General features: G+C 39.3%; 1 protein-coding gene across 2 annotated transcripts; it reads right to left on the bottom strand.

Moving 5' to 3' along the window:
* Positions 1-1173: 1173 nt before the first annotated feature.
* RIPK1 (receptor interacting serine/threonine kinase 1) lies at positions 1174-20636 on the bottom strand. Of its 2 annotated transcripts, XM_054284831.1 has the most exons (12): positions 20430-20636; positions 18717-18870; positions 17663-17800; positions 15105-15333; positions 14118-14267; positions 12881-12957; positions 9757-9847; positions 7070-7577; positions 6978-7030; positions 5389-5460; positions 3399-3551; positions 1174-2725 (listed from the first exon to the last, which is right to left on the bottom strand). In XM_054284831.1, the coding sequence occupies exons 1-12, from the start codon at positions 20579-20581 to the stop codon at positions 2439-2441; spliced, it is 2064 nt and encodes a 687-aa protein (XP_054140806.1). In that variant the 5' UTR covers positions 20582-20636; the 3' UTR covers positions 1174-2438. The 2 variants fall into 2 exon arrangements, with proteins under 2 accessions (XP_054140806.1, XP_054140805.1); XM_054284830.1 differs by having other exon boundaries at positions 6978-7577.
* Positions 20637-25052: the final 4416 nt, after the last annotated feature.

Genomic DNA, 25052 nt, shown 5'->3' with positions numbered 1-25052 from the left:
AGCTTCTCTCTCTTCCATACTTAATGTTCCTGTAAATTTTTAGGTCAAGGAGAGCACCAACTTTTCCTTGGACCTCTTGTACACCATTTGCTTTTACATGTCACTTAGTTAACCCTGTATTGAGACTTAAAGCTTTGATTTCAATTATAGCTGCCTTAAGAAGCAAGACCAGTCTTAATTAAGAGATAATAAGAAGATCCACAGACTCCCTAGGTAGTTTATCCCAGTAGTTCATCATCCTTATTATTGAATATGTATTCTATTTGGCATGCCTGGCTGCTGCTGTCAGTCATTGTGTCCTATTATGTGTTTTTCCACAATATGCTAAAGGACTTGTGGTATTTTAGCCCTTCTGCCCAGGAGCTGAATGCTCTCTGTGATTGAGTTCTGCAAGGGCTGTAGTGGAGGAGTTTGTCTCCAGGTGAGTTCAGGTGTGTTCTGTACCACCTACAATGTCACATGAACTATGAGCACTAGTCTGGAACCGGACTTGACAAGCACCAAAGCTAAAATGACCTTCATCTCCCACATCCTGCATTAAAGATCTAGGACTGCCCCATGCCTAAGTCTTGTTCTAAAATGCTTCATGTTTGTGCTCTACATCTCTGTTCTTCTTGTTTCAGAGAGTAAGGTCCAGATTTGCTTTAATAAAGAGCAAATGAAGCATTTAATGTAGGCCCGTTAAATGATCACCATTCATTCTGTGTATCAAATAAGACAGAGATCTTATGATTGAAAAATTGCATATTGTTTAAATAAAGACTGCAGATATGGGAGACTTTAAAAACCAATGGGGGCTCAGGAATTGATGTAGTAATACAGTGCAACCAGCATTAACAGAACATAAATGGACTTTGTGATCTGTCCAGGGATCTGTTTAATGAATTATCACAGTAACTGCTGGCTGTAGCTCTATGGACTGATGTAGAGAAGACACCCTATACCCCATCTCTCTATTTGCTTAAAGAATAATTTTTCTTTTTCTGGGAAGTGTATGCTTATTACATTAGACAGATAAACCACATCATTATATTGTACTCAAAAGTTTATAGAAAATTTAGAATGTTGCTAAGTCAAAACTGTAAGGCAATGCAATATATTTTAAGTAGGTTTAAAGATGACAAATATGGTGATGCTTGCTTTGATTAGAGTTTCATTTTGCTCCCACTGAAATGGTGGGTATCAGTGTATCAAGGAGCAGAAATCCATTCTAACTGCACTCCATTAAGTTATTAGCTTTTTTTTTTTGACAATTAAAATGAATAGTTATGAGCACTGATGAACACCTAGTGCTCTATGCACAGCTTAAAAAATTACCAGCTCCAAAACATCTGCTTGAAATATCTGTAAATCTGATGGAACAGGAGGCGTTGTCCCTCATAAGAAGAGCTTGGCATAAATCTTCGGACAAAAAACTTGCAGTAATTCTTCTTTCACAGATACTGCACAATGAGATTATGTCAATATTAGGAAGTCAGAGTGACAAGGAACATTTCCAGGCACTGGGATACCATCATGTAAACTATAGATCTGTTCCAGTGTTCTCCAGAAACAACCTGAGTGCTGTCAAATAGTCTTTGCACAGCATTTTGGAGGTTTAAAGAACGTGCAACTCTGGCAGCAGGCTGTAGCCTGTTTACCCTTGGCATCCAGTAACATTTCCAGGCACATTTAACCAACTGATATAAATGCAGCCTAAGAGATCCAGAATGTAGTGACACTGAGTCTCCAGAGCAGATAGGAGAATGGGTCTTCAGTCAAGAGGTAATAAGGCACCTTTCACTTCTCAAAGCTCTTGTATTCTTGAGATTTTAATCTGGATTGCATACTGATTTAACGTATTTTTTCATTATTTCATAAAGCTGATGAGACTCTTGCCCTGTAAAATCTTTTCTACCAAACAATGTAAAAATCTAATGCAACATTATAACTATAAAATATCAATTACAGAGTTTTAAAGCCAGAAATAGGTTTTGCTTTTATTTATGCTGGTGTTGTGCATAATTCTATGCATCTATATTTAATAAAAATTATAAAAATATTTGAAAAATATTATTGATTTAACCAGTCAAATATTGGCATGATAAATATTGGCACTTTTAGCAAAATGTAAGGGTTGATTTTAGTTTCTATACAAGTTTTTCAACCAATAGGTCAATCTTCGGAACTGAATGAGACTGCCAACATGTTTCAAGGGTAGAATGTAGAAATTCTGAGTAATGCATTCTCCTTGAATTGATACTTGTCTTGTATTTTGTTGTTATCATCTTTGGACAATCGTTCTATTTGGAAGGAAGATGCCTTTTTTTTATCCTTTGGAAGACCAAAATATTGTGACGTGCACTTTTTGATTTACTGGAGGTATTAACTGGTTGGTTATAAAATAGGTTCCAAAAGTGTGCAAAAGGAGAGCTCTGGAAAGTCTGTTCTCAGTAAACTTACTCTTCTTGGATTTGCATCAAACTACTAAGGAGATCCAGTCTTTGGCAGCCAAAGAGGGCCTTGGCCAGTTTTCCAACTGTAGCACCTTTGGCACCTTCCCTCATCACCCACTTGAGCAGCATTTGGTAAACTTTTTCCTTTAGTCCATCTCGTTCGTAGTCATGATCGATTTCATCAATCTCGGGATCACTGAAGCCCAGTTTCCGAGCACAGTGCTTCCACTGCTTAGCCAGCTTTTCCCTCACTAGATTCAGGTGCTTTTCTGTCAGGACAGTAGTATTGTCTGCAAAAAGAAGATGAGTGTAAGAAAATTGCATCTTTCAACAGTTCTTCTGTTCCTTTCACTCCCTCTCTCCTGTCCTGCCCCAAATACTTATTGGTAATATCTAGAGACAGAATCTTAGTGATGCAATCAGAAGTGGATTTCATAGAGGCAGCATAACCCAGTGATGGCAGGCAAGAAATGTCCAGACAGAACATGTGTATTCACGGGTCAGTTGCTGGATTTGCTCTTTGATCTGAAGCTATCATAGGTTGTCACTTAAACCTGCAAGACTGAAAAAGCCTTTTCTAGAATTCCTAAAGAGTTGTATGTGTTTTATATTCTGAGACACAAATGTTACTTAGGAATACACTGAGATAGTTTAATTCAGCATTGACCAATGAAAATAAATTACATTTCAAATTTGTCCAACTTCTATCTGAATGAAGTTGTCGTGGCTCTTGCTTACATGGTTTAACTTTTAGTTTTCTGTGTGTCGCATCAGGCAGTGGACTCTATGATCTGCATGAGTCCATTCCACCTCGGGATATTCTATGATTTAAACTAGAAGTCAGGTGAGGATCTCCAATCCTAGCCTTGCTTCTGCCTGTGTGTGTTTTATACATTCCAAACCAAATGATTCTCTGGTAATTAGGAGGTGAATACATGAAAACTAGGGAGATATTTCTCTTACCAAATACACCCACTGCTTCATAATGAGAATAAATATCTTCCATAGCAACAGAACAAGTGCTGAAATGCGGATTCTGATCTTCAATTTTCATGTGATTGTAGGATCCGATTTGAATTCCAGAGCTGTTAGTTATGTTGTACTTGATTGAATCATCTGTACAGGGAACATTAACACAAATTTAAAACAGCATAAGGTTCAAATGTCAAGAAGTAACATAAGGAGGAAAAAGTTCCACTAATAAGGTGAGTGATAGTCACTGCACTTGGTGTAGAAATAATCATTTACTGGCAACTGTGCTGTTAGTGTGTTTTCACTGTGCAGTGATACAGAAGTGTACTTTAGTGAAAGCCCAGTCTATTTTATGACAGAGTGCCACAACCAAGCTGATAGTTACTAGACTGTAAATAATGTCCTCTGTGCCTTGGGAATGAATAGTAGCAGTCTTGTTTTCTGCTGCCTAACAGCTTCAGGAGGTCAGCCTTGACTCAAATGCTCTTTTTGTTTACATTTTAAAGGCTCACCTCTGCCTCTCAGCTTTATTTTTCATAGATGTACGTGCAAGTTTACAGTTATGACTTCTGAGTTCTGCGAGACAACAGCAAATGTAGTTTCACGTTGCTCATAAAATATGATTAGTAAAAGACATAATTTGATCTTTGGTTTACTGTTGTCTGATTTCCACATGCAGCATAAAGCTAAGTCATTATTCAGTTTAGGAGAGGGCAGTTTTCTGTTCTCTTGACAGTGTTTTCTGAACGCTCTTTGGATAATTCTCCACTAAACATTCTAACTCTAGCTTAACTGGTGAATCTCATAACCTGGATCTAAAATTGAAGTACAGACACTTAAAATGATACACCAAGCTCTGTATTTAATCACCTGGAATCATGGTTACATCCTTGCTACACACTCAATTGCAATGTGAAGTGTGAGCATCTATAGTTATGTGTAAAAATCTGATTAAGAATACTTAATATATGCTAGCCTGGGACTGCAGGGCAGAAAGATCATATGTATGCATTGTTAGATGAAGTTGAAAAAAAGGAATGCATTTTATCATGTCTCATAACATTATTACTTCTACTCATAACATTATGATTCCTGTAATTTTTTTTAAGAGCCAGAGGACTCAGGAAACACATCATATTTGTAGTTAAAAATAGAAAGAAATCTCATGTTTGCTATGTTGTTATCTGGCAACAAAATGAATTTAGCATAACATATGAAAATATATACACATACTTTGTCAATATGACAGTATTAACAGGAAAAATTACTACACTTATAAATCTCCTTTCCCAAGCCATTACACTTTGCAGCTTCTCAGGTTTGGGTCATCATTTAAAGGGGGCAGAATCAAGAAGACAGAAACCTCCTCTTTCAAGTTTTCTCTGTAGTGTAGACCACTTAGAAATTGGACAAGCCTTTGAAAGGGTTAATGAAAGAAGTCAGAGTGCCCCAAGCAACACAACTTTAAAGGAGCATATATTAATATAACTCCTGAAGGATATTACATGACTTTAGGGGTTCAAGCCAGTAGAACTGTAGAGACCTGTGCCCCAATGAAGACTGATCAGCACGAAGCCTGTAGCTAGAAATTTGTACTAAAATGCAAACTAAGATAGGACAAAGTGTTCCAAATGTGTGTGTGGTTCCAGAGCTGGGCAGAGTGACAGCAACTTGAAGTTTAGTCTAAGGAAGTGACTAGGTTAGGTGTACAGGAGATCTTGCACTGCTCTCATATTCTTAAAGTTCTTGCATTAAAGAATATGTTGTCCATGATTTATCAAATACACATTTAATGGTGTGTTTAGGTCCTGATAGAGACAGGACTAAGTTTTACCTATTGATACTGAAAACTTCAGCTACGGTTAGAGGTATTAAGCAATAACAGAAATTATTTCAAGTCCCTGAAGTCTTTTGTTTTACTGGTCAGGATGCAATGCACAGCCTGTTGGCTACCAGGGCAGATCAAGGCCACAGCACTTACCTGAGCTTACTCTGGATACACTAGGATAGTATGCAAATGTTCCCCTTGGGAAAGAAGTGGAATCCCTGTAACCTGTAGAAAGAAAAAACCTCAAAGAAATGCCAAAAGCATTATGTAAATAGAAAAGTAGATATACTTAACAATGGCTGCCATATTTGTGACAATGTGAGTATACAGTGCTCTTAAATACAGAGATGAGAAGCTTTTTAATTAGCAGGATTGTGTCTCCTTGAATAACTCTAGTTTAAGCACTGATCTTATGAGGTTTTGCTGAGTTACTAATAGCCTTAACCATCCTTGGATCGCAGGGAGGACAATGGGATTCCATGTGGGTGTAGGAGTACCTGGCAGTGTGGGATCAGAGCACACTGAAGTCACAGAATGAGCTGCATGTATGAGGAATTCAAACTGGCAAATTCCAAGCTCCCAAGTGTGAGTTTTTGGATGCTCACAGATGGGCTCTGCAACTCATACTGGGGCAGCAAGAGCATATGGGTTAGAGTCACTCAACAAGTCAGTGAGGAACTGAAATGCAGCTCTTGTGCACCTCAGTCTGGTATCTGCTACACTATTTCACACAGTCTTCCTAGAATAAATATTTTCTTTATTTCTTTCAAACAGAAGGTTTTCCTTTATTAGTGATGTTGGAAATTCTAATGCCTGCCTTCTGACATGACAGCCCTCGGATTCATGTCAGTAAATAAATTCACATAAACAACTAATCACAGCCTCTGCATTAATAATTCAACAGAAAAACACTTTTGTGGCATTCTGCTTGTAAAAAGCTAGGTGTTTTCTTGTGAGATGACCTGGAAAAGAACACCATGCTAAAAATACTCAAGAGTAGGAGCAGGCATCTCGTGCTGTCTCTAGTTCCTCAAAGTTTTATCTTGTAGGTCTCCAGTTACCACTTATTTATATGCTTTGTTAATGCCCAATATTCTCTTCCTTCTTTGTCTCCATACCTTCCTACTCCATGGCTTACCAGCAAACACCAACAGAAGCTCTCCCTCAGCACCAGGCAGAGCTCTCTGGAGAATCCAGTTCCAAGCCTCAGCTCCTTGCTGGCTCCCTAGGTTCAGGAGTAGAGGCTTGCAGCTTGCTGCAAGCCAAGCTAAAAAATACCCATCTATTTTCTGAAATGCTACAAGTGTTTCTTCATGAGTAGAACCTATGGTATGAATGTTACAGTTTTGAGAGTCTAAGTTCTCCTCAGCTTTCCTAGAATCACTAGTAGCAGCTCCTGGTTTTGGGAGCTGCTTCAGCAGTACTTGCTGTCTGCTCTTCTTTGGCTGTTGGGTCAGCAGTTGGGTCTCATACTCCTCTGTTACACTGATGCTTTAGAAATGGTTCATTTGCAATTGGCAGCCTGACATCAGTGAAAGCAGCATAGTGAAGTCAAAGCTGCAGTGCTTTAACTTTGAGTCAACAAAAAGAACTTGATGAAAAGAATTCACCCTTTCTATATTACAGATCAGCCTGCAATAAGCAGGTTGTTCCCTGAGCTACAAAACTCTCTTGACCACCTCACTGAATAGAGGAAAAGTGTGTTTTCAGAAACATAGGTGTTGCAGAAGGAGGAATCTCACCTGTATCTGTGTCTGAATTCTTTGAATACCAGTTTACATTGGTCGGTGACGTCGAATTCTTTGAATACCAGTTTACGTTGGTCGGTGACGTCAGGTTTTGTCCAGATTCTGGCACAGGATGTTTACTTAGGCTAAAGTTACTGGCTGAACACAATCCATAGGGATCCACTAGGTTTCCTGTTGAAAGACTGTTGGGACTGGGCCCATAATAAACATCTACATTCTGTTTTGGTGTTGTTGCAGCTGCCGGTGGCCAGAAATATGGATTAGTGTTTGATCCTGTTTTTTCAGCTCTTGGATACAGTTCACTCAGTTGAGAAGTAGGGGATGGCTTTGCAAATGGGTCACAGGAAACTCTCCTTCTCCTCTCCTCCTCTATCATTTCAGGGCTGTACAGCACAGGTGGAACTGCTTTATCCATCCGGCTCCCAAAGGCGTGGTAGTTGTATTCATGCTGAAGTTTTCTTTCCAGATTATCAGGAGGTACAAATGAGGTCTCACAGCTCTCAACAGGCTGGTTCTCAGGGGAGGCAGCAAACAGGGCTTCGTTAACCTCGCTGGTCATGGGACCCTGGGAGCTGTGCAGAGAATTAGGCTGATCTGAAAGGAAAGCACATTAAATGTTTGAAAACATTCAAATGCAAGTATTTAACTTGTTGCAATGATCTATTAACCTACTTTATTATTATTGTATATCTAAAAGGTTTCAATAAAACATTACTTCCAGCATAAGACATTCTATAAAATAAAACATAGCTTTACTGACAAGTAGAACAGATTTTTATCTAGGAAGTACAGGTTTGTTTAAGCTATCAGTGTTAAAATCTCACTAGCTCGAGTAGTGTGAGAATTCACTGTGTACTCTACTTGTATTTATATCAAGTTTTCAACCACTGAAACAAACATTCCTGGAGGCATTTGTAGGATCTAATTTACTGGTGTGTCTCCTCTGGCATTAACTGGAGTTTGATCAGTGCAAAACTAAGGTGCAACAGGATGGAAAATAATGTCACTGTAATAACAGGTGTAATTTCATACAGCACATATAATTTGTCATTAAAATCTTATTTAAAATGATTATGTAAAGTGTTCTGTCTGGGTATGTCATGATATGAATACTCTTCCAAAGAATACATTCTTACAAGTAATGTCTACCAGATAAAATAGTCTGTGTCATCTATACCTTTCAACCTAATTCTCAGTATCAAAGGAAGCTCTACTTCAGAATTGAGCTAGATGGAGTTATAATCTGTATGATGCTGTAGCATTCTGAGACTAAATAAGAAACATAAAAATATGTTTGTTGCTACTTGTAATTATTTTTTTAAGGGCAGGACTACAGATGCTTTCTTAAAGTTCTGAAAGCTTCACACTTTTCTAGAAAATATCATACATTGCTTGAAGCAAGGGACACTTACAGAGCACTGTAAAACTGGAATGAAGTGTATGTATGTGCTTCTATTTAGCTCAGATAATGCTAGTGAACGGGGGTCCCCCTCAAATTACATTATTTCAGCCCATATTAGGCAGGACCAAAACCGGTTCCTTTGGGTGGCTGTGTATTAGAACGCCTTCAGCAGGACTTGCTCTGCTTGTTTTGCTATCACTGCTAGAGAGGAAGTGGGAGGAATGGTTAATACAGAAATAACCCCATCCAAAGTGACAGCTCTTAGCAATTCAGTATTAGCATAAACTATGTGGCATCTGCTCTCCAGGGCAAGCTTGAGATAGATGTATGGACAGATCCTGTGGGATGCCTTCACTGCCACTGCCTGAGTGATGCCCATTGACTAGAGAAAAACCCCTGCCTTTGACTGACAGGCTGGCAAGATAGCATCTTTCTGCAATGGAGATTCACAAGAAAGTCTTTTGTACTTAAAACTTGAGAGCATCTGCCAACTGCAGCAGTCATACATGATTCTTTCTGCACAGGAAATGTAACTACACTCACTTGAAAATAGAGCAGTGGGCCTGCCCTGAGTCCATCAGTTCTACTGAGGAACAGTTGTGGGAAATCTGGCTTTGGGGAAGATTTATTAGTTGCATTTACAGTTTAACATTACTAATTTAATAGTGTCTTAGGTAACTCAGCAGAATTTTATTTCTACTGGATTTTTTATTATTTCTTGTAAATCAGTGTTGCAAATAAGATCCCTTGTCCGTTAACATTAAGAAACTTTGGTAAGAGAATTCCAGATACACTACTACAAAACTCTAACTCTATCATATTCCACATATTATCACATATTAGAGAGCCAGCTCTATAAAATGGAGCTCATCCAAGATTTGATGAAAGTATGACAGAAAAGAGAAAAAAACCTGTCTACCAGTGTTCCTCAGATTCCTTAGAGAGCAAAGTCCTAAACAAAGGAGTAATTTACAATTATGTATATTGGTCATATTCAAAGCATTCATAAGAAAGGATGGAGGGGGAAAAAGAAAGGTCTTAATGAAATTAAAGCCTACAAACCAAGCAGTTGGCATGACTAAAAGATGAGGAGAAAGATCAAGTATGAAAAGTAATTAACAAAGTGACCACTGTAAAGCTGAATGTTGAACAAAATTTTTGGCATGGAAGAGGAAAGCATAAGAGTGTAAAAGGAGATAGAAATTGTAAGTGTAACTTCTGGGAGCAAATAACATCGTCTCAGTGATTACAATTCTTTCTGAGGTGCTGAATAATTGAGTCTCTTCATAACCCTTAATGGTAAAGTTACTTGCTTTGTACACAACTTTATCTTTGGCAAATAGACAGAGTAATTATGTGCTGGTGACTTACCCACTTGACCATTGCTGCTATCTGCTGCTGCAGCATCTATTTGAAGGGATTCCATGCTATGCAGCAGTTCATTTGACTCAGGCTGCATTTTCTGCACATGAGAACAAATGATCAAATTATAGGCAAAGGCTTAAACGAAGGGAGTATCTGTAGAATATGAAACAGTACAGCTTCACTGTGAAGTGACCTGGATGAATAGACTCTATCAGTCTCTGGGAAAAGATCCCATCTCTTTCAGAGAGCACAGCCTGACAGGAAATACCCATTGCTTTGCTACAGGTGGGCAAAATCTTTTCTTCAATGAAGGGAGGGAGGACTGCAGTATAACAGCAGTATATAATACTCTGACTTGGCCAAACAATATCTTTGCCTACATGAATGTGACCTTAATCCAGAGTGGCTCTGGATTGTCTGACTTGTATTTAATTGCCAGACTTTTGGCAAGCAACCTCAGTGAGGGGATGCTGCTGAGGTAAAGGTAGTAAACATGGATCCTGATCTGTGGATCTATATTTGATAAGCTCATTCATCAACAGGGAAGAAGAGGTGAGAAATCATTAACATTCAGGTTTAGGCACATTGACTTTTATGAAGATTATTAGAAATGAGGGGTTTAGAGTAAATTTTCAGAAAGAAGCAGTGCATTTTCCTTTCTATAACCCTCATCCTCACTTAACTAGAGTGAAGGCAAAATCTACTCTTGTTCTACTCTTTTGATGTTCCCATTATTCAGGCTTTGCTGGAAGTAATTTTTTATTAGCCTGCAAAAATTATTTCTCAACTTCCCCAAGTGCTGCTTATAAAATAATTTCCAAAAGCAGAGTTTATGCTAGTATTTTTTTAATTAAACCAAATAAACCAAATAAGTACTTTCTCAGATTAAAAATCAACAATTCCTACTTATCTCTTCCCAAAAAATCTACTTCCCTCCAAAAGCAAAAGGTAACATTCTAACATGCATTACAACCATAGGTCCTTAGATTTTACTTGAGTAATGAAATTGTTTGAACAGAGGGGTTAAACCAAATGACTTCTGGTTGCTTTCATCCTCAACCATTCTGTGATCCTTTTAGTTAGGAGGCTTTCATGATTGCTGGGCAGGCAGCAGGGAGGCTATGTCCAAACTCTCTAAGCCATATTGCTACTGAAGCTGAACTTGTAATTCACATAATGACTTGCCCTGGGTCCACTCTTCACAATCTGTGCCCTGATTGTATTGGATGCTTTCCTTCCTGAGAAAGTAATAAACCCACAGCCCATTTCCTAAATAGTCATTTTGTCCTTGTGATATGAGAGGTGCATCTGCAGAGAGCTAATGCACATAGTAAAATTTGCCTTGGTCCTGGTTTGGGGTTGCTGTCATAAATCAGACATATATTTAGTTCATATTGGGAGTTTGATCAAATCAGTCCAAGAGATCTGCTTTATCAGTTTCGCTTTGCAAAACTCTGTTGCTTTTTTGAACAGTTACTGGTGTTTCATAAACATCACATGAAGTGAGTAATTTTTATTTCCACAATTGAAGACTTGGTGAGAAGGAAGCTTTTAAAAAAAGGTGAAAGAATGGTTTCACAAGGAAGTTTGTTTTGTTTTGGTTTTTTTTCTTAGTTAAGAATACTCTCTGTATTGTCTGTAAGTGAAGTCAAGTCTATACAGTCAGGTGATGAAACTCATAATATCTGTGATAAAAAGGTTCCATTATCAGCCCATTTTTTCAGGAAGTTATGATTCTCTTATTTTCAGTCAGGAAATTATTCTTTTAATCATAGTATTTAAACTTACAGCAAGAAAAGTAAGACAAACCAACTTGGACACTCAGGAAAACGACCTGAGTTTAACTTTTACCTGTTAATATTACTGTGGAATACCTTCCTGGTCTCAAGCAGGCTGAGACTCATGAGACACTGCCTGAAGACAGGGCAAAAATTACCAAGAATTTATGAAGTTACTTTAAATTAGATTCTGCCACTTTTTAATTTATATGAATAACATTTTGTGAGTGAGACTTAGTGGATGTATGAGGACATTTGCAAAATATCATCATAGAATCAGCGTGCCTCTCAGGTGGAAATAGACCTTGGGCCCACCTCCTGCTCAAAACAGGGTCACTTATGGACTGGAGTTGGTAGCTCAGAGCTTTGTGCAGTCAGGTTTAAAAACCTCCAATGATGGTGACTGGACAACCTCTGTAGGTAACTTGTGCCACTGCTCTGCTCTCCTCAGAGGGAAACGTTTTGGGTTTTTTTCATTTCACTGTTACATCCAAGTTTGAGTCTCTCTTGTTTCTGTATTTGTCTTTTTTCTCTAGTCCTCACACAATGTGCTGCTGTGAAGAGCTCAGCTCTCTCTTCTCAGACTCCTCACACGCAGGGGCAGGCTGCTATTTCTTTGTCCTCCAAAGCCATTGCGTGTCTGGGCTGCATTCCCATCTCCTATAAGGACTAACAAGGTCTGAGCAGACCTGCTGCCTGTGACACTGCTGGTGCCAGGCAGGCTGTGGCTGGTGCCCAGGTCACTGCTCTCCACCCCCCTGAGGTTCTTGGCAGTGCTGCTCCCTGGCTGGGCAGCCCCTGGTTGGCACTGGAGCCAGGGGTTATTTAATCCCAGCATTCCTCTTGTGCTTTCTGAATTTCACAAGGTTTCTGTCACCACACTCCTCCAGCCTGCAGCTATCAGCCTTGTCCTTGTGACTGTCTTGATTAGCCCTTCTAGTTTGGTGCACACCTTATGTGTGTTCATTGTTTCTGTCAGGTCACTGACAGAGGAGTAAACCAGGTCAGGTCCCAGTCCCCTGCACTCCTGCAGCTGCTTTTGGCCTGCAGGTGAAGAAGGACCCATCAACTGCTCTGGGACTCACCATCCAACCTGTTTTCATCTGCTCATCCAGACAGCAGCATCTGAACTTGGATACAAGAGTAGTTTGGGAGAGAGTGCTGAAAACCTTCTGAATGTTGAGATAAATGACATGCACTTCTCTGCCCTCATTCACAAATCCAGCTATTTTATCACAGCAGGAAATCACATCAGTCAAGCATGATCAGTGTTGAAGTGGCAGAATCTGGCCATAATTGGGGTTGGGAAGAAGGAATGTGGGGAACTTTAAAATGCTTAGAAAGCTACTCACTTTTAAATTCTTCAGATCTTCTTCAATATTTTTTCCTAGCTCTTCATAGTAAAATGGCTTGTATCTTTCACTGATTTCTGCAAAAATAAAAGAATTAAGTGAAAATGGTTTTCAAAGGAAAGTAAAAGTGAATTGTACTGTTAACAATCTTGATGGAAAAGGAATGAAGAATGAAGACTTTGGCGATTTCAGAAACAAGAAAGGTATACATACATTTATAGTTTGTCCACATGGTACATTTAGTCTCAAAAAGTAACAAGAACAGGATGACTTCTATGGATTTGTTGTTGTTGTATTGTTTTTTATGGTGAAATCTGTCTGTGATCAGTGGCTGAGAGCATCTTTCCTTGGCTTGCATATGGGGAAATCAGAAGCTAAGATCCAATGCAAGCATAAACTTAATTTATTAGCAGTAGATTATATATGTTTAATATGGAGATAGTAGGTGGGCTTCTCATGAGATACACATTTCCTCTGAGCATTTAAATACATGCCTGTAAATGAAGTTGTTTGTGCCCCAGTCTAAATACAAACCTCAGTTTCCTGTTATTTGTTGGGGTCTTTTTTGTGGGTTGGGGTTTTTTTCCCCTCTTTTTGTTGTTTTGGGGTTTTCCGGGTTGTTGGGGTGTTTTTGGTTTTTTGGTTTGTTTGGGGTTTTTTTGGCACTATGTATTGAGGCAGAAAGGAGAGACAATGAGATACAGAATTTTTACTTATTTGCTCTTAGCCTCCTTCCCAGGCCATTCAGCCAAGACTTCTACTGACTGGAAGTGTTTTGCCATCTGACCATATGAAAGGATGATTAGCTATCAAACTCAGTCACATTGCTTACGGAAGGATAACTAGGAAGCTTTTGAATCTGGAGTATTTTGCATAGGGTATTTTCTCAGTCATGGTCAAGATATACTATATCCCTTGATATTAGTTTTTATGTAAGTTTCAGCAATAAGGTTAGACTATGCTGAAAAGAAATTATCAAGGATAAAGTGTCTTAATCAGCTCCATTCACTTACTAGGATTTTTCAAACCTGCAAATGCTGTATCAGATCCCATTTTTGGTCATAGTACAAAGAGCATACTTTGTACTATGACCAAAGAGAAGATTATGTGCATGGCTATTTCAGTTTTCAAAAAACACCCCATCTTATTTCAAGAGGAAAATACTCTTGAAATGTTTTGCTGCATTATAAGCTATCAATAGACACAAACAAATACAAATCCTAAAGTAATGCCTTACCTGCAAAGGTTGGACGTTTCTCTGAATCTTCATCCCAGCATTGCTTCATTAAGTCAATAACTTGCACTGGACATTTATCAGTGATCTCCTTTATGTCTGGTCTGTTTCCATTCATGATGCCAAAGCAAATCTGAGTTTCATTTATACCATCTGAAAAATAACATTTCCTATCAGTTCTGCTCATGGGTTTTGCTACCTTTCCATAGGTAAAAGAAACAATGAAATAGCTCCCTGTCTGTTTGTGGGTATGTAAAACAGGATTTCAAAGAGGTCCAGGTTACAGTTAAAAATCTTTTACATTAGTGAATTTGAATCCACTGTCCTGACTTCCATGGATTAGAGATTTGTTTTAAGATCAATGGATTTACTTTTATATGTAAGACATGCACAGTGTGAGTAAGGGTGACAGAGGTACCTCTCTAGAACCTGCTTCTCAGGTGCATCAGCTCTGCACTACATATGAACACAAAGATGGCCACACAGGCAACATTTAGCCATTTAAATAGCAAAAATCCATTCAAAATTATAAACATGTTACTCTGGAATTCCACAGCTGGCTCCTACTGTTCTACATAAGCCCATTGGTGCATGTTGAGAAATCAGCACCACACAGCTGAGAATCAGTAACTGACTGTGAGATGGTTCTCATTTCCATGTGTAACTAGTCCACCTCAGGAAACAGTGTCCATCAAAATTTCCATCCTGGCCCACCTGAGGTTTGCTTAATTTCTGCCACCAAGTCTGGTATGTACCCACACCATGTAGATGTGAGTAGATTCAGCTTATGGCTGCATTTCATTCAGATGTTCTTGTCCATGCTGACAAGTCAGGAATGATGCAACTAATTCCTCTGACTGGCCATGAGGTGCCAAACCAGTGCTATTCTAGGCCATGGCTGATGCAATCTACTAATCTTAATTTTATAACATTAAATGCTTAATATTTGTAACTTATTTTTCTGATAGCATCCTTTGAGCAATAACGTACTTTCATATGGCTCTTTGTTAGCAAAAATTGCCCAGATCACAATGCCAAAGCTGTAAACATCTGATTTCTCCACTGGTTTAGCATTAACACAGCGTAAATGCTCTGGGGCCATATAGAAAAGAGTCCCAGCATTGTTCTGGTAGGTGCTCTTCATTTGCTTCTGTCGGACAGTTTCTTCTTGGGTCAGCCTGCTCCAGCTCTTAAAGGAGGCAACACCGAGATCTGCAATCTGAAAAATGAGACACATCAGAGCTGTAATGAAGAGGAGATAAACAAGTATTGCATTCAGTGTCAAATTTATCAAGTCTTAATACAAATCTAATAACTTATCTAAAAACTAAATAGTGAAAAAAATACAACTTAAAAAAGAAAACAAACTATTTGATTTTTTTTCTTGTTTTCCTTTGGTTGGTTGGTTTGGTTTTTGTTCTAAATAAAGCATCACTGCCAAGTGGGAGCCATAAGGCTGAACTTTTATTATTTCTTCTATCCTCATATTGTGTAAGTGTAGAACATTTGCACAATGTGAGGATAGAAGAAATTTGGTTTCACTCACATTGGCAAACTTATTTGAGGTCTGCTTGCAGCGCTCACAGGAGAACAGAAGATTCATAGGAGAAGAATCTAAGATTCAAACCTAGAATCAATTTATGAGACAGGCAGATATACCTCCTCTCTCACTGCCCTTCCCATTCAGATTCCATTTAACTCAACCACCTTAGATCTTCCTTCAGAAGAGGGAAAGAAGAGAATCTAAAATGATGTGATATGTATGACAAAGAGACGTGGAAAAGAATAGCATGGAATAGATTAAAGCAGAGATACCTGGGTACTGTGTGTTGACAATGTGATATTATTGAAACTTTAGGGTGCAGTTTTGCAACTAGATTAATGGCTGGTGATGAAGAAAGTAATCCTTCCCTTCTCTCCCATTTTCTATTATGTGCTTCCTCTGCTCCTCTTGTTCCAGGACTGACACTTACCTGGGATGACCTGGTGCAAGGCAGTCAAGCAGCCTGCTGAACCAAGTGCTCCCCAACAGAAGGATAGCACTGCCAACAAGGTAAATGGTAATCTGCTGCTTTGGCTTCCTAAATCAAGACAGGCTGTTCTCATTAGCACCAGTGCTAACACAAGGGAACAGGAGGTCAACAGGAGAGGAAAGCTGAAAGAAAATGGGCATGTCTCTCTTGGCCACAGGCAGCTGTCAAACAGAGTTGAATAACTCAATTACTTCAGATAAAATCAAGATGACACCTTGCCTCACTTCTAACTCACTTATTGCCTCTAACTAGCTTATTGTTCCTCTTGAGTTTCTGCAGCCCTGGGCTATGTTTAGAGGTTGTGTATTCAGTGGAAAATCTGGGCAACAATTCTGCTGAGGAAGTAGGAGTCCAGGTTCATGTGTAGTGATAGAGAAGGATATGACAAATCTTTCTACACTTACAATTTCCTGAAACCACTATTTCCCTTTCTAATGATTGACAATGTTAGACACATTCAAGCAGATAGATAATACAACAGCTGCCTTAAATTATATTTTTGATCAAGTTACTTAAGGAAGTCTTATCTGATTCTGAATTTGATCCTGTGTTCCAGGTCAGTTTGTCATGAAATATGATGATAGCCTAGTTTGGTCCTGTCTATATAAGAGAGATGAAACCAAACTCCCCATACAATTTACATTTAAAGCAGATCATGATGAGTTTTTATTTTTGGAAAGGAAATTAATTTATAATTCTTATTGCAAGCTGCTCATACTACACTTGCTACTATATTAACCTTGTGGAAGAACTACTTACTAATTTATGTGTGAGAAATAGAAAATGACAGAGTTCTCTTCACAGAAATTTGATCTATAGTTTCAAACTGTAATGGGGTCATTACTTCAACAACTCACCTTGGCCAGAAACAGGATATTTGATGAGGACTGCTGCAAATTCCCCTCAGGTTTATTCTGCAGTAGCCTCTATATTTATGTGTCTTGATCCAAAACCCCACTGAAGTTAATAGAAGGGCTTTGGAATAGGCTTATAAACCATTCTTTGAAGTAGTGTCCTGATGGGGTTTTTTTGTAGCTCCTGGATGTCATTTTAAAATTATGACTAAGGGAAAAGAGGGATACAAAAGAGAAGAAGATAATAGAAGAAAGAAATAAAGGAATAAAAAAAGGAAGTGAAGGCAGGAGGAGAAATTACAGCAATAAAGGACAAAAGACACCATCCATAAAGCATTCTATTTTGTTTCAAACTCTGTATTAACTTTTTTTTTAATGTAATTGTTATGTTATTTACAGCTTGTTATTTACATTATTTTTTTAATGCCCTCAGTGATTATTTTTCCCACAGTTGGCAGAATACTGTGCAAATCTCAGACTCAGAGGTTGTATAGGCCACCATAATTCAGCAATCCAGGGAACACTCTCTCAGTGATAACTCACTAAACTACAGAGGCATTCATCTACCAATTCCACCAAATTAGGAACTCTAACCAGCACGGCTATGATGGTTTCTTCAACCCAAATCACCAACCTTCTCCATTCACATTTTAACAAATACCTTGATGTGGAAGTCTCTGTCCACAAGGATGTTTTCTGGTTTTAGGTCTTTGTGTACAAAGCCTTGCTCATGCAAATAAAGCATTCCTTCTGTGATTTCCAGCACAAAACGCCCTTTCACTGACAAAGGTAGTGAGAGCTAAAAGAAAGAACAAGAAGTGCCATCTATTAAAAAATGCAACTACAACAATCAACTTAAAACTCAGTCTTCTAAAAAAATTCCTCAGTCCCAAGGGTACCTCTGCTTAAGCTATGGTAAGAAAAAACTACATCTCCAGTTTTTCAATGAGGGAGGTGATTGTCGCACTCTACTCCACACTGGTATGGCCTGACCTTGAATACCATGTGCAGTTTTGGCCACAATTTAAGAAGGATGTAAAGCCATTAGAGAGCCTCCAAAGGAAGGCACAAAGATGGTGAAAAGTCTGGGGGGAAGCCATATGAGGAAGGGCTGAGGCCACTTGGTCTGTTCAGCCTGGAGGAGACTGAGGGAATACCTCATCATGGTCTACAGCTTCCTCATGATGGGAAGCAGAGGGACCGGCACAGATCTCTTCTCCCTGGTGGTCAGTGATAGGAATGGCACAAAGCTGGATTAGGCAAGGTTTAGGTTGGATATTAGGGGAAGATTCCTCACCCAGAGAGTGGTTGTGATTTTTGGGGTTGTCCTGTGCAAGTTGGACTTGATGATCTATCAAGGTGCCTTCCAACTAGGGATATTCTATGGCTCTAAGGTCCTTCTTGGATTGAAATTTTGGCATTAAAATAATTCTAGAGTCATTCCATATTTAAAAATATTTGCTACATATTTAGCAAACTCTCCACTTATCTCTACAGCCCTTCTAGAACTTTTTAATCTGTAAATGGTCTGCTCTTCTGTGATGCACAGGAAAGCCATTGTCTGCTGTCTCTAGAGAAAGCAGTGCTGCCACTGGCTTTTTAATACAAAAAGAAGAATAAGAAATTAAAAACTCCGTTCTCTGACTATGGCACTAACATCCTCTCCCTTTCAGACAGCTCACCAACCCTAAGGGATGAAGTAATTGACTGCTCACATTCTGTAGCACTTTCATCATGTTTCCCCGGTCCACATACTCCATCACAAGTGAGTAGTTTCCATCTTCCAAAATGACTCCAAGCAGCTTTACCACGCGGTCATGCTGCAGTCTGCGCATAATCCTGCCCTCTTCAAGAAGGGAAACATTGTACCTGTAAAACAGAAATTACACTCCATTTAGGTGCCAGCCCAGAAAGAAAAAAGGGATGAAAATCACACTGATTCATGATGAAAACTGTGGCCAAAAATGCCAACATCCCTAGAACTCCTGCAAGATTAACCATACTTCAGCTGTTTTTAATTGATACAGGTTTGTTCATGCCAGGTTATATTCTAAGACTCTGCTCAAATGCCTAAAACAGAGACTGTCTGTTCAGTCTGATTTTAAGGCCTGCTTTTCAGAAACTGCAAAAGCATTCTTCTTGTAGGTAGCTGTGGATGTCGAAATCTCTTGACTGGGGTGCGAACTGGGCAGAGCTGAAAGAGCCTTGGAACAAGAAGGATCAAGATCCACTCCACTACTTCTTGTACAGAGGTCTTGTTTCCAAAGGGCTTCATGTTCAAAATGGATTTCTTACAAGGGAGCCACACACATACTAATGATGACACCTACTAAATGATGACAGCATTTGCTAACAATTACTGGTTTAACAATTACCTTGACCTCAGTACAATCCATCAATAATCATAGGTACCTAGCTGGGAGCTCATTTAGGGTCTTAAAAAAGGATAATATCCATTATATAATGAATAGAAGAGATGGTATTTTTATTATTGTTCCTGTTCTAGTCATCAGACGGAAGGATCTAAGAAAATATTGAAACTATACTGCTTGCTAATGCTTTCCTACCGTCTGACTTAAAAGGAAACTGCTTTCTCCATCTGTGTTCCCTTGTATTACTAGGGAAGAAACCAGTTGTTTTGTTTGCATTAGGCTCAGTTTAAAAAATTTGCTAAAGACTTACCATTCCATATTTTAAGAAATAAGAGAATTATGAGCCTGTGTAATGAAAAAATAAAAACACAAACTCAAAAATACACTTGGCAGTCTAGTCCATTCTAACTGTGGTCATCCCAAACTGTCATGGCAGGCTGCAAACTACTAGAATCTCTTAATTTGCTTTCGACCAGCAAAATAAAAATTCAGTTAATTTATTTATCATAACCCAAAGGAGAAAAAACATGGAATTTTGTCTCTCTCTAGTGGATGACTCATGGAAGAGTTTTAGGATTGTTATGGCTGTGAGGGAGTAGAGCTGCAATGTGACCTGAATACACTGAAATAGACATTCAATCTTTGAATTAAATCAGTGGGCTTGGCTCACTCTGCTCTTTCTCAAGGGAGACAGGTTTACATTTGTGGTATTAACACACATGAGGTTGAAGTCCTGCTGATAATTTATGTACATTTAGTTCCTAGTGGACATCTACAGTTGGATAATTTCATTGAAAACATATCTGCAAGTTTGAAAATATCATGTGGCCACTGAGTTTCTGCATTTCCTTAAGTGTGCAGGAGTCCTCTTGATTCTTAAGAAGAGGGGGGAAAAAAAAGAGAAAATTTGCAGGACAGCTGTTAGTATTATTTTCCCCACATAAAGTATTTCCAGAAGCTAAAGACCTGAAATTATCACACTCCATTTAGGTTTGTCTTAACTGAATTTAGAGGACTTAGACCAACTGAAAATCAGAACTGAGATCTGGAACTTACTCAGTGCGCTGTGGTCCTGTATACACTTTTTTTAATACTACAAATCCATATTTCTTGTGCAAGCATAAAGAAATTGTTCCAAATCCTCCAGCATCTAGTTGCTTTTTCTCAAGCAAATCCTTGGTGTTCATGTGGATATCTTCCAGAGACATGGCTGCAGTCTTTGTGGCTTAGCAATTAAAACAAAATCAAGCACCCTCGTGCTCCTGGACCTGCAGTATAAAGGAGGGAAAATGAAGCGTCATTGAAAGCATTCAGCTGTTCCACTAAATAAGTGTACATTGAAGGAGTGGGACAGAAACATAAACTCTCATGACCCTTATGAATGCTCAGTTAGAAACCAAAAATGCTGCAGTTCTCACAGAATCAGACCTAAAGATTAATCCTGTCAACCCACTACTGTTATATTCAGTTGTTGTAAAATCATTTCTTCACCCGAAAATCTCAAAGTGCTGCTGATAAACAGTTTTTATCTATTCAATATACAGTAGATCAGTCCCTACACTCCATACGTGCAAAATCCAAACCCCAGAAAAACCAAGAGCCACAGTCCCAAAGGCAGGCAGTGCCTAATGATTCTGATAGGTATCTTGCTTTCTGAATTGCCTGAACACGGGCCTGTCAGGTGCCCAGATTCCTACATAACCCTAAGCTACCTTTTAGGCATCTTTGCAAACCTAGGTTTAAAGGATTTGCTTAAAGCTTAAACCAAGCAACTGAATGGAGGGTGAAATGAAGGACTGGGCTTCTGTGGGAAACTTATTTGCACGTGATCTCAAGGTGACAAGTGCTAGGAAAGAATATGTATGGCAACTTCTCCTCTGCCCATTAAAAAGAAGAGGAACAAAGAAATTTTGAAGGCTTGTAGTAACTCCTAAGTGCAACAAGACAAAAAAAGTTTGGGGGATCCTATGAAATGGGTAAGTAACAGATAAGTAATACGTAAGTAAGCACAAATGGATGCCAGAATAATTTTAATCCTTTGATAAGGCTGCAGTACTCTCTTGCCTAATGTGGGAACACTCTAGACAGCCCCTGCCTTCAGCATATGCCAGCAAGCTGCTTTGCTAGCACTGGTGCAAGCCAACAAGCTCTGCTTTTTCCCCCCTCACTAAGTTTTTAACTTAAGCACCTTACATCAGGTAAAGAGTTTGCTGAGGAAAGACAAAGTGCAAGAGACTGGCAGGGCTGTTCATTTTCCATTCATCTTGGGTAACTACAACACAGATAGATAGAGCTGGGAGAAAGGCACCACCTCTAAGTGCCACTACCAGCAACAGTAGATTGGCTTCTTTGGGTAACTAAGAGCTCTAAATTGTGTAGCAAAGTGACTCCCAAGTTTTTTCCAGACCAAAAACGACTGCCAATTCCTGTAAACTATTGTGCACTTGTATCATCCAATCTCTAATTGAAAAGATTGCTTAATGTTGTTGTGAATACCAGCTGCAGCCTAATTTTGACTGCCTCATTACCACACCCTCCTTGGGAAGCCTGGGATCTAAGGACTTAGTGTGTGTGGAAAGTAGGTACCTGAGGAAGACAGACATTTCAATGCTGAGCTGGAAATGGTCTGATCAGTTCAATACTGACAAACCAAAACAGGGAAGAATAAATTAATTTTTTAAAAAATTATGAATTTTGCCTGTAGAAGAGATAGAGCAAGAGCATTCTTTTCAGAGTACATATAGAGACTACGGGCTGCTGTAGCACAGATAGGGAACAACGTCCCTACACCCAGAGCAGTGTCCTCTCTTCAGAGTTTTCTGCTTTGGCTTTGTGGACTTCAAAATGATGCAGGCTTTGTTTTGCTGCAGTGCTAGCCTGCATTATGAGCACAGGCCTTAGGATGTGGCTGCATTCATTTAGTAAGAAGGTAAGTCTTACTATGCCTAATAATGATTAGAGGAAATTGTTCTTGTTTTGTTTGTTGTGGTAGGGGTTTTTTTGGGTGGTTGTTTTTGGGGTTTTTTTGTGAAGATTTTTGTTTCTTTGTTTTTGGGGTTTTGTTTTGGTTTTTGTTTTTCCTTTACAGCCAATCAAATGGCAGGCAACAAATGACTCATAGCAGTGCTATTGCTGCTTTCATAGCTGAGCTTTCATCTCCCTGGAAGTTTCTGGTGATGGTTCTCTGGATTTGTTGGTGTGGTCATACTGACTTTTGTGCAGATGGCATGGATGTCACATGTACAAGAGCCTAAATTCAGTCATCAGAGTCAAACATGGCATAAACTAACATCTTGCTTCTTTATCTGGGTCTCCCTTCCAAGAATAAGTTTGAAGTCACTTGTGTATGTTAATTTTTCCATGCTAACAGCAATTATTCAGCTAGGTAGTAGTTGTAAGACTTGCACGTGCTTTCCTTGTGAATGCAAAGTAGATATGCATTTTTGAACGGCAAATCTCCAAAGTTGCATTAATACCACTGATGGCTTGGGACTGGCATTTGATGCCATATAACCTGGCAAAAAATATCTCTGCCCAAAACTGCAATAGATGCAGAACTTTGTTCTTATTTACAATGTTAATTACCTGTTCCTTCCTAGCAACCCACAGTAGTCACTATGACCAAAAGTCTTGGAAATTCAAAGGAAGTAGTAACTTCTAAAATCACCATGTGTCTGTTGAAGTGAGCTGAGTAACATTCAAGAAGAGGGAATTTTCTTATTAGATGGGAGGGAACCTTCCCGCTTGGTCATGGTAAGATGCCACTGCTTTTTTTTTGGTGCTCTTGTTAAGTAATGAGGTACTCTGAATAGAAGCTGTCTGATCTGATCTAATGACTTATTTCAAACCCAGGGTTTTGTTCTGGGTTTTTTTTTTTTTTTGTTTTGTTTTGTTTTTTTTTTTTTTTTTTAAGAATGACTATCACAGGAAAACAATGTCTAGCTAGGCTTTAAAGCAAAGACTACTTATTCTGGTATGCTGTTTAATATGAGATATTGGCTTATGATAGCTTGAAATATCAAATTATAAAAAACCAAGGACAGAACCTCAAAGACTTAGGTTCACTCCAACCTCACCGCTTCTTATTGAAATACAGGGTAATTTATATGTACTTAGGACACACCAATTCATTAATTAAGTATCTGTGATTAAGAGAACAGAAATTTTGTAGCTTAATTCAGCCAACCCTTACAGAAGCTATGCATACTTCTAGTGGTTAATTTATGTTCTGTGAAGTAGCTGTCATCTGTGTACTTGATTCATTATAAAGCAGTTTTTTCGTGTATTATTCTGATCATTTGTATTCAGTTGGGTTCATATATACCAAGTACCAACATGTGTCATGAAAATTTTTAATACCAGTTGGTAGAAGAGAGGAATTTCGGTCCACCATTATGGCTGATGTTCTCTAGAAGAGGATAGTACAGAAAATTATGAATTTTTAATTTTTAATACCAGTTGGTAGAAGAGAGGAATTTCTGTCCACCATTATGGCTGATGTTCTCTAGAAGAGGACAGTGCAGCTCTAAGTGGCTTTGTGGCATTGTTCTTTTTAACACCATGGTTATGTCCTCTCCTTTAATGCCTAAAGGGCATATAAATTCACAAGGATCATAACCTGGACATTAGCTCATCATGTCATATTCCTAATCACTGTTCAAAAGTGCTTTGCTCAGTTCTAATGATTTGTAACTGATCTGATGCAGTTACAAATCTATAATGATGTGACCTGTATGGTTAAGGAGGAGAGCTGAGCACATTAGCACAGTAATATGAAAAAACATGGAGCCTTTGTAGTCTAATGATGCTCCCAGCACCTAAGTTCTTAAGAGGTGCTATAAACTTTAATTGGAGAAAATTAGCACCTTTACAAGTAGCAAAATTCGTGGCCACTGAGTTATCAGTCAGTAATGGAAAGGAATAAAGAACAGAAGCCAAAGCTGGTATACCCAAAGGAGGAGACAAGCAGAAGGGCTGCTACAGGTGATAAAAATATTGCCTGTGTCAATGATGATTCAAAACAGGGTATCTCAGATCTGTTGCTGGAAATGTCATAACCCACTCCATCTAAACCTTTCCCTTCTGCTCAGATTTTTCACCGGATGCATCTTTTCACTAAGGAAGGGGTTTTTTCCCCCTTTTTTCTCTTGGAAATAGCAAAGAAAATACCTGTGTCAGGCTATCAGCAGTTAACAGAAAGGATCCCACGGGAAGGGGAGGAGAAGCCAGTTCAAGGGAAACAAAGGTGTTTTGCAACAGAAGTTTCCACAGGAGCAGAGGCAGCGTGGGAAGAGTAAAGGATGGGATCTGTGCAGTAGCCAGTACCGGTGCAAAGCTGCTCCAGTCGGTTCTGTCAGAGAAGCGATTCCGTACGGAAACCGGGAAAGGCTGTCTGGGCTGCGGCGCCACACCGGGCCGCAGCTGCCGGAGATGGGCACTCCCGCTCGGCCCCGCGCGGCCTGGCCGCAGCCAGAGGCGCCTACTCCCCGAGGAGCCGGGAAGCCCTAAAGCACAGCTGCTCTGGCCTAGTTCCTCGTTGGCTGATTTGCCATATCGCCCTTCTCCTCCCGGCGGCTTCCTGCTGCCGCCTCCTCTAGTCCGCACCGCTCCCCCGCCCGGCGCTTCCCCTTTCCCGTGAGCCCCTCCACGGCGGTGCGGGATGGGACGGAGCGCTACACC

The sequence above is a fragment of the Melozone crissalis genome, unplaced genomic scaffold (genome assembly GCF_028551555.1).
Source record: "Melozone crissalis strain CALT ecotype California unplaced genomic scaffold, PUWL_Pcris_2 ptg000042l_1, whole genome shotgun sequence".
NCBI lineage: Eukaryota > Metazoa > Chordata > Aves > Passeriformes > Passerellidae > Melozone > Melozone crissalis.
This window is presented reverse-complemented; position numbering and strand designations above follow the sequence as displayed.